The sequence below is a fragment of the Pituophis catenifer genome, unplaced genomic scaffold, assembly GCF_029215685.1.
Source record: "Pituophis catenifer annectens isolate HBS135680 unplaced genomic scaffold, rPitCat1.0.hap2 SCAF_6, whole genome shotgun sequence".
Classification (NCBI taxonomy): domain Eukaryota; kingdom Metazoa; phylum Chordata; class Lepidosauria; order Squamata; family Colubridae; genus Pituophis; species Pituophis catenifer.
In genome coordinates this window covers 25,615,144-25,625,458 of record NW_027256886.1, presented here as the reverse complement: position 1 = coordinate 25,625,458, position 10,315 = coordinate 25,615,144, and the positions used below count along the sequence as shown (strand labels likewise).

Here is a 10,315-nt window from a genome sequence, read left to right as displayed (position 1 = left end):
GTTGATAAGGTGCAAGTAATTATTGTCACAGCTTCCTGCTCCCAAAAGTGGTACAATTGGGAATAAACTGTAGCTGAGCAAAGAGACCCCCTAGCCACACCCTTCACCTGGCTATTGAGTAATAGCAATAGCTCTGAATCTAGGTGTACTCCCAAATTGCAGACTCATTCTTTCAGGGCAAGTATCTTCCCAACCAGAACTAACATTGGAGCACGCAGATTGCAAAATGGTTTCAGGACAAAATGCATCTCCACCTTTCTGAGATTCAGTCTCAGTTTCTTTCCCTCCATGAGTCCCTTACAGTCTCTAGTCCCTGGTTCAAGACTTCTCCAGGTTGCTCCCAGTGGATGATATACAATTGAATATCATCAGTATATTGCTAATGCTTCATCCGAAACTTGTACATAACCATTTCCAGGTAGACATTTAAAATCATGGGAGCAATGATCCCTGTAGCATTTCACAAGTGAATATTCACCTGTATGACCTCTCTTACCACATTGTAATTCACTGACACCTTGCATTGAGGAAGAAACACTGTTTCTTAATTCATTTGGAGCCACCTACAGGAGACAAGGGTCTTCTCACCTTACGAAGATTATCAATGGTATGAAATTCAAGAACAGTAATTTGATTAAACATAGATTTGGATTACCAACTAATTACTTACAGGTTGAAAGTATTCTAAAACTTTCATGTAGTTTTAGAATACTTTAGAATAGAATAACAACTCACCTGTATGAGTTGCTACATGTTTGCCTTGACTTCCACAAATTCCCCAAGCCTTCTCACCTTCTTTAGTTTCCCCAGATCTTGAAGGTTGAAGTCTTCTACCTCTTAAAACCAGAAAAGCTCCACCATTAGCCCTGAGGTAAAGTTTAGGAGCTTACGAAAATACCTGCTGTACAGGAAGTTGTGCAGTACACTGTCAGGTTCCCTAGGATGTATTTAATACTCAGCATCACAAGTGTGATGATTTATGTGTGTGAATGTATCCATTGTGATTTGTAAACTATAAATTATGATATATATGTGAACCAAGTCAGTTGTGAGTTCAAGAAAATATAATTAAGCAAACTATGGCTTAGTACCGTATGTGCTTCCAAGATGTGTGTTTTTCTTGAGGAAGGTTAATTAAAATAAATCCATTTAGATTTTATATAGATTTATATTTTCAAAAGGGAGAGGAATAATCCACTTTAATAACTGTGAGAACAAGATTACAACTAATAAAATGTAATCCACTGGGATCCATGCTTATTCTCTCATGTAAACTGGGCAAACTCCTTTTCTTAGCCAGTTTTTTTCCTTTCCACTCCCTCTTCTCCCTCAGTCTGTCTGCTGAAGAAATCCTGAGATCTTTAAATTTATGTATAATTTTCATTAGCTCAAAAGTTCCCTGCTTAAATGTTTAATTTTCATTTAGAGCTATGTGGTTTCCTTTATTTTATTTTAGTATGAAAATAACTCTCTAATCTCTTCCATGTGAGATTTTCTTGTCTATTCCCACAGGTGAGCCTTATCTTAAGAAATAGTCTATCAAACAAAACAAGGTCAGGAAATTAATCAATGGAAAATAATTTGGTTTTCACAGTTGGGTTTGAGAAAGATAAGAGACGTGGTGTTATAAAAGCAAGCAAAACTCCACTGCCACCTCACCATTTCACAGGAGAAGCAAGATGTGGCATTTACTGCTTCTCATAGGTGCCTTTTCAGCTTTTGCTGAAGCAACAGTTCACAGATTTGATCGGTAAGTAAGAACACAAAATAATATTTCAGAACATTTCAGAACAGCGCAACGGCTTTTCTGTTATAAGTAATGTCTTTCTGCTCTTTTCTTTAGGGAAAAAGTTTACCGTGTTACACCCCGCAATGAAGATGAAGTACATGCTCTCAATTACTTAGCCAATATTATGCAGGTAAATTCCAATATGGAGTATGGTGGTGAAAATATGCTTTTAAAAATGTTCATTTTATAACATGTCATACTAATAAATGATGAGGTGACCCATTCATTGTTCTCACACTAAAGATGGCTAAACTAGGAAAGGCGGCACATACTGACTTCTAGAACTTTAAGCAATAGAACATAGTGGTATTGTCAAATTTGTGGGAGCCTTGGACAAGCTGTTCCTTGAGAGATTCCCCAGCTCTACAATCCCATATGGTCTCTTCCTTTTGGTTTAACCAAAAGAATTAGAAAGGAACAATAATTTTAATTCTCCTAAATTATGTTGTCTTTATATAATACTTCTGCTAGACTGTGGGAAAGGGGAAGGGGAAAAGGGGAAAGGAAAGGATTGAGGTTTTTTTCTTTGTTTGTTTTGGATTTAATCTCTAAAAAGAAAACTGAGTGGAAATTAAGTAATTAACAGATCCCACTTAATTCTTCCCACTTCTTTTTTTACTTTTTAAACAGTTGTAGCAGTTCAACCCCAGTAACGTTTTATTTGCTGTTTGGCATGCTAGCTTGAAACCACAAAACTTTCAGAGAGATTTGTTTATCCTAATCCTGAAACAAGATCTTTATATTTTACAAAATAGTGAAGAACTTATTATTATGGTCACTGACTATAATTGCAAAGGAGAGGCAAGTAGCTGATCTCTTCTCCTTTCATAAAAAAACAGAATGCACAGTTTGTTTAAAATACCTGTAACCACCGTTAGCCCTATGGAGCTCAAGAGCAGTATTGTTTGGAGCTTCTCAACATATCCAAGAAAATTATCAAAGAAAATTCATAGAATCATAAACTAACCTTGCAATCCTATACTCAATTAGGTATAATTCCTCTGTAACCAGTGACATTTACAGGTAATCCTTGATTTACAACCATTCATTTAGTAACATTCAAAGTTACAACAGCACTGAGAAACGTGACTTATGATCATTTTTCACATTTGCAACCATTGCAGCATTTAATGATCAAAATAGAAGAGCCTTGATAGTACAGGGATTTAGTGCACTCTGTTATTAACACAGCTGCCTGCAATTTCTGCTGGTTCGAATCTCTCCAAGTCTCAAGGTTGACTCAGCCTTCCGTCCTTTCTAAGGTAGGTGAAATGAAGACCCAGTTTGTGGGGGCAATAAGCTGACTTTGTATAAAATATACAAAAGAATGAAGGCTATTGCTTAACGCATTGTAAGCCGCCCTGAGTCTCCGGAGAAGGGCGGCATATAAATCAAATTAAAAAAAAATAAAAAAAAATAAAAAAAAATTCAGACACTTGGTAACTAACATGTATTTACTACCATTGCAGTGACCTGGGGTGATGTGATCATCTTTAGCAATTCTGGTGAGCAATGGGGTAACCAGATTCACTTAACAACCATGTCACAACTGTGGTGATTCACTTAACAACTGTAGCAAGAAAAGTCATAATAAAATGGGGCAAAAATAATTTAACTGTCTTCCTTAGCAACACATTCTTCTTTTACAGTTATTTCCTTCCCTGTAATTTCCCTTTAGCGTTATATCTTATATACAAGTGGGATTTTATGTTTATCCAGGCTGGCCTTTAATTTATTTCCATATATAGCTCTGTAAAGCATTATGTATTCTCACTGTGCTAAATGAACAATCTTTAAACCAATGAAAAATATTCTATCAAAAGGGATTAGACACAAAATCTGCCTGTTTATTCCTTTTTATTACTTTAAATTTTTAAATAAAAATAATCTCTGTCTAAAAAAATATGATAGGCTGTACAAAGAAAATATGCCATCATGGGAAGAACTTCTGTTCTGAGTGGCTCTCTTAAAGGGTTGCTTGCTGAAGTTTCAACTTATTATCAGCTTCTCCTGCTTGTTTTTTTCCCACGAATGTTCAGTGAACCTCTTGTACATTCCAAATTTGTGTTTTCTGACCTTGATGTAACCAGATTATGGCATGAGAAAGAACCATCAGGGATAGCAGATCTGTTTTCAGTATTTATGCTTAGGTTTGATGTTGAGAAATAGCTGTAAAGGAGAGGAAGGGACATTCTAATCTTTATGAGACATGGCACTTAGCAATGATATCTGGATGTCAGGAGGGCTTTTCATTGATCACAGGACATTGTGGGACTCTCGCATATCTAGCTCCATTCTACATTATAGTTTGAAAACTCTTAAATTATGCTTTTCACATCTCTGAAGTTTCAGGCATTTGCACTATTATGTTGTAAGTATGTTGATAAACAAACTATATGCGGTGTTTGATAGCCATCTGATGAGAGAACAGGAGAGATTGATAGAAATCATAATGACCCAGTTGCTAAGTAGTTACTATGGTCCCTAGGCCTCACAATTATAAGGACTCACTTCAAAAAAGAATATTTGGCAAGCTATAAGTTATAGGCATCTTATCTCTGGTCCAAGAAGTAATTGGAACCGACATACCGGAGTAGGATCAGTGTGCTTCTAGTGGTTAAATCTTTTATCAGAAAAATTGCTATAATTAGAGAACCATCTCAGGTGGGAAACAGCATTGGAATAATCACTATTTACATTACCTATAATTTGTTTACATTTAAGTTCCCAATAATTTTGAAGGAGGCTACGTCAGTTATCATTCATACTGTATATCAGAATCTAGTCTAAGCAAAATGAACAACACAGATTTTAATAACCTTAAATAAATAGTTTGGAATTGGTACTCTAAATAAAATTACTGAATCAATGTTTTGTAAAGATACTACATCAATCTGCTTTAGAAAATGAGGGATATTGAGATGGGATTGGGGAATTATTTCTGGGGCTTTTTTTCCCCCTTTTTCCTTTCCTTTTCTATGACCACTGATTTCCTAGTATGGAAATGAGAAATTGGCTAACATTCAAAGCACTTAATCAAAGGATAAAAAAAGGGAAAAAGAAAGAGATGGTTTCACATCCAGAAACTTTAAAAAGTCAGGTTTTTAAAATCAATAGCTGACAGATACTCGCCCAGAATCCAAAATGCTTCCTCCAACTCATTTTTGAAGCATGCGTAACCCTACTAAATATTTCCAAATATTTCTGCATTAACAATTCATAAAATTTTGCTTAGCCATAAATACTGGCATATGCACATCGATTTCTTACCTATACTTTTGACCATTAGATAATAGTTTTTAAAATAAAGGATTTAGTACTATATATGTTTTCTTGGGAATAAAATGCCATTTCAGTACATCATTTCCAAGTAAACATTTAGAAGTAAGCTATTCTTTCTTCTTCCCAGACCATAATGAAAAACTATAATGAATTAGGTCTCATGTTTTACTGAATCTGACTTTCAAAGCCTTAAGCTATCCAATGTTTTGTTTTGCTTTGCTTTGCTTTTATAAATTCTGGATAAACAAATTTTACCTTGGATTAGTCCTGTGACTGAATTGCACCAAAAGTTCATAATAAAAAAGCACCCATTTAAGGAATGGTATGATACAATCATGTAAGTGAAGTAAAAATAAAAATTAAATATATAAAGTGAAGCCACAACAAAAGCAAGGATGGAGTAGTGGTTATTTTTAATTATTATCTCAGGCAACCATATATGATCTAAGGAGAAAAGTCATATTTGTCACAGCATATTTAGATAACAGCTGACCTTGTTTATGGATTACAGTGCCAGAAGTAATAATATTTGTTCACTGCTTAGATACCAGGCACCTTTCAGAAATGCTTTAGTCACAAGAAGTCTCTAAAGAACCATTCAGTACATCCAAATGAAAAGTGGTTATAAACCTCTAATTTAAAAGAATATATATATATGCCACAATAAGGCAATACATTTACACAATTTTTGTTAATTTATTTCTCAGTGCTAAAACCACTTCTGCAGGTTAGTTCTTATTGGAAGGCATTTTAAAGATCTTGTGGATTCCAGTTATCCTGAGACTTTAATGTACAGACATACTTTTCAACAAATATAGAAATGGTGCTTTTAATGGCCAAAATAATGATTTCAATTTATTCCAGTTAGGATATTTATAGGACTGTATTATCTCATGTTGACAGTTCTCCTATATGCCCCAGTATGCAAATTGGGTTTGATTGGAAAAGAGGAAACTCCTTGAATACAACCATAACAACATTATAGAATTATACATATTACCTAGGAAGAATTGGTAGAAAAGCAGAAATGAGAGCTGATAAACCTGAAACATATTAAGGAGAACTAATAGCAATAGCACTTAGACTTATATATCTCTTCATAGTGCTTCTACAGTCCTCTCTAAGCAGTTTACAGAGTCAGCATATTGCCCCCAACAATCTGGGTCCTCATTTTACCCACCTCAGAAGGATGGAAGGCTGAGCCAACCTTGAGCTGGTGAGATTTGAACTGCTGAACTGCAGCTAGCAGCCAGCTGAAGTATCCTACAGTACTGCACTCTAACCACTGAGCCACCTCGGCTCTTAATACAAGTTTAGTGCAGTAGCTGGATTAGAATTTTGGCAATTGATGGCTGCAAAATTCTGGAATTAAAGTACAGACATCTTAAAGTTGTCAAGATTGAGAAACACTGGTCCAGTGAGTGAGACACTGAACTAGGACAAGAAAAACCTAGAGTCCACTCTATCCACACTCATGCAAGCTTGCAGATGATTTTGTACAAGTCATCCCAGCTTAACTCTCAAAATTATTGTTATTGGGATAAGGAAGGAGTGCTACATTCAATAAGATTATGCATGCTTTGTAAATGATTTGTATGAAGTGCTTCAGTTCTGAGAAATATCAATCTTCTAAACTAGATTAAGACATCCGAAAAAAGACCTAGAAAAGCACTATGAGAAGCCACCTTCACATTGTTGCTAAAATAACTATACGGGCTATCCATGAGATCAACTTAGAGAAGACTTTTCTATCATTACTAAAAATTTATTGGGCATTTTTGTGCAAATAATCTTACAATACAATTTACACGTGTTGATTCTCCTATTCTATAAAGATCCTTGCACTGTTATTTTTCTTTTTGAAAAATTAAAGTGGTATCTTTGCAATTTACACGTGTTGATTCTCCTATTCTATAAAGATCCTTGCACTGTCATTTTTCTTTTTGAAAAATTAAAGTGGTATCTTTGGCTATCTTTACAACATAATGACCATGTAATTTCCCAGATAACTAACTGACTTACCATCATATGCAGTAGTGGGTTTCAATTTCATTTGCTACCGGTTTGCTCATGGGCACGTGCACACGGGCATGAGACGCTTCTGCGCATGCGCAGAAATGTTCAGAGGGTGGGCAGAGCTTCCTGCCACCGCCACTATCGGTTCACCCAATCCAGGGCAAACCAGTAGCAACCCACCACTGGTCATATGTCAGCAACATACAATCACTAATGTCCTCTTTCCAGACACTGCAAAAGTTCAAAAGTTTGCAGTGAACCAATTAGGGTCAGTGCCATTCAAATAGTGTTAGGAAATCTTTACTCTTACCCAGCCTTGCCCTTTTCTGTGCTGTGGCCATTTCTAGATACTGTATCACTATCTCATCCACTGCCAGGATCACTTGCAGATGTAATCTCTTGTGCCATTTCACAGAAATCAACTCACCAGGAGCCAATATCTACTGAATGCAGGACTTATTTACTATTCAATGACGTAGTCCATAAATTATTTTTCAGGCTTTTCCATGAGTCTGAATAAAATTTGGGTTCTTTAAATAAAAAGGAGGTGATTCACTTGCAGAAAGTGAAACTTACCTTCCTACCATCCGAAAAGAGATATAGAAGCATAGCCAGCTGCACAAACAGGCTGAAGAACAGTTTTGGGCCTGTCAGACTTCCGAATGTGAAATAACATCATAGCTACGTAGTACAATGGACTTGCAGGGCCAGCGCAATGTGTAACATGTTCACACTGGTGTAATAGGACTGGATGTTTTTAATATGATTTATAGGGTTAGGGATTTTCTGTTTCCACTGTGAGTTGCATTGTGTTGGCGGGGTGCACTGAGGGAGCTCCACCAATCTCATTGTACATATGTTGTGCAGTGACAATAAAGGTTATTATTATTATTAAAATGTCTAAATATGTCTTTATCATTTCTAAAGTACATACATCCCTAATGTACAGTGGTTTAAGCTTCTAAAGGAAATATGATATGTATTTAATAAACAAATTATAAACTGTATTGTACCCATCATTTATTCCATTTCACCCCATAATCCAAGGGATACTGTAATAGGGGCATTGATGGAAATGTTTGAGCCAGCCTGAAATCATGTGTCCTTTTTTTGCCACGGTTTTCTCTGTTCAGGTTGACTTTTGGCGACCAGATTCTGTTGAACTAGTGAAAGCAGAAATGACTGTTGATTTCCGAATTGAAGCAGACAAATGTTCTGAAGTTGAGAGCATCCTACAGCATCGTGGACTGAACTATGAGTGTGTTTTTGCAGTATTTATTAGATAACATATAAGTGGTTCAATGGTGCACAAATCTCCATGTAGATTGTGCTATGAATAAAACAAAAATAGGGATTAGAGTTGAATGCATCTGTCAATTTTGGTCCCTCTCTAGTTCTAGTTTTTCCCAACAAATTTGATTTGTCTTGTTTTCACATCAGTTTCAAACTCTTGGAATTTTTTAAATATTTTCTTCAAAAGTAATCTATTTTTACCAGATAGTTTTACTAACATGCCTAATAGTATGTAATATTGCCTTATGTATGATTTTTCCATAAACATTCCATATACTGAACTTGCAGAGAGATCTGTTATCTGCATGGTTAGGTCTTTTTAAATTGACAAGTCAATATGTCTGAGATTTAGCACAAAACGGTGAGTAGTTTTGTGAGTAGTAATTAATTTCAGGATGCAATTAAAAAAAATAGGATTAGGGGGAAAAATAGAGAGTAAGACTTTCACCTCAGATAATATCAGATCCGATGGGGTAGAGAAACCAAGCAACAAAATAAAGTCCTCAAGTTTAACACAAAATCAACTTTATTTAGCATTTACATTTTTCCCCAACACTGTAAATATCAATTATAGTGGATAGAAAATGAAAACTGAGCTGTGGAAGGTAGGATTCATCTATTAGTTATGCACTGATGAGATATTGTTTTCCTCTCAGTTGGTAATCTTGTAGTACTGTAGACCTTGACAGTGTAGGATTGTCACAGTGTCAAAAGAAAGAATTATTTCACCATGCGTGGAGATGCTAGCTCCCCCAATGATGAATGTACACAATTCAGCCTGCATCACAGAGCTCTTTGAGAGATTGTCCCTGACAAACTTCAGAGAAGTGTCCTTGCTGTAACAAATCAAGATAGGAGCCTTTGATATGCATCTGAGATACCCTGACTTCATGTCAGTGTAACTAGATCAATTGTTAATTACAGTATTATGAAGGTTGAGATGCATTGCAAATTCCGTGTCTCATACTCTCCAAATGCAAATTACAGTCAACAAGGATATGATGTTGCACATATCCAGTCTCTCCCATTCTGATGCCTTCCAGATATATTGAAGTTGCAACTACCAACATACTGTATGCTATCATTAAGGCTAGCAGTTCCTAAATATATTGGTGCCTCTTCATATCTAGAGAATGCTTGCCTGAGAATCTTTCTGTCAAAACAAAATTAGATTTTCAAATCAAATCAATTCACTTCATAAACTGGAATGGGAAATTCAAACCCAACAAACAAGGCCTGACTTGCATAAACTTACTGATTAACATGGGGAGGAAGATCAGACCCTAGGAAATCTGGAGAGTACAAAAGAAATTGAAGTAACCCATTTTGACCCATGTGTATTATTGTTTCATTGCAGAATTTTAATCGATAATCTTCAGGCTGCCCTTGATAGACAACTGGACAATCATGCTCGGGTTGCTGGATACCATTATGAAAAATATAATAGCTGGGAAAAGGTAAGATTCACATGTGAAAATTCTCCTTCTCATTTCATTTGGCAGTTTAGCTTTAAAATACTACTCTGCTCCTCACAGGCATAAAGAACATGCAGTTTAGAAGAAGCACACCAAGGGTTAAATCCAGCAGGTTCTGACAGATTCTGGAGAACCGGTAGCGGAAATTTTGAGTAGTTCGGAGAACCAGCAAATACCACATCTGGCTGGTCCCAGAGTGGGATGGGAATGGAGATTTTGCAATATCCTTCTCCCAGGAATGGGAAGGGAATGGGGATTTTGCAGTATCCTTCCCCTGCCATGCCTACCAAGCCACACCCACCAAATCACACCATGCCCACCAAGCTGTGCCCACAGAACCAGTAGTAAAAAAAATTTGGATTTCACCACTGAAGAACACATACTTTTCTGCATAAATTCCAATCCTAGAACCTTTAGTTAACGTGTTCCTAGGCAAGAAAGGCTCCTTTTGTCAGAGCTA

General features: G+C 36.1%; 1 protein-coding gene across 1 annotated transcript in view; it reads left to right on the top strand.

The window, feature by feature from the left end:
- The first annotated feature begins 1,569 nt into the window (after window positions 1-1,569).
- The window catches only part of LOC139318774 (carboxypeptidase B-like), a 29,547-nt gene continuing 20,801 nt past the window's right edge, over window positions 1,570-10,315 (top strand). The window contains 5 exon segments of the mRNA XM_070946371.1: window positions 1,570-1,636; window positions 1,639-1,750; window positions 1,844-1,919; window positions 8,221-8,345; window positions 9,738-9,837. Coding sequence (XP_070802472.1) covers window positions 1,570-1,636; window positions 1,639-1,750; window positions 1,844-1,919; window positions 8,221-8,345; window positions 9,738-9,837 — 480 coding nt within the window.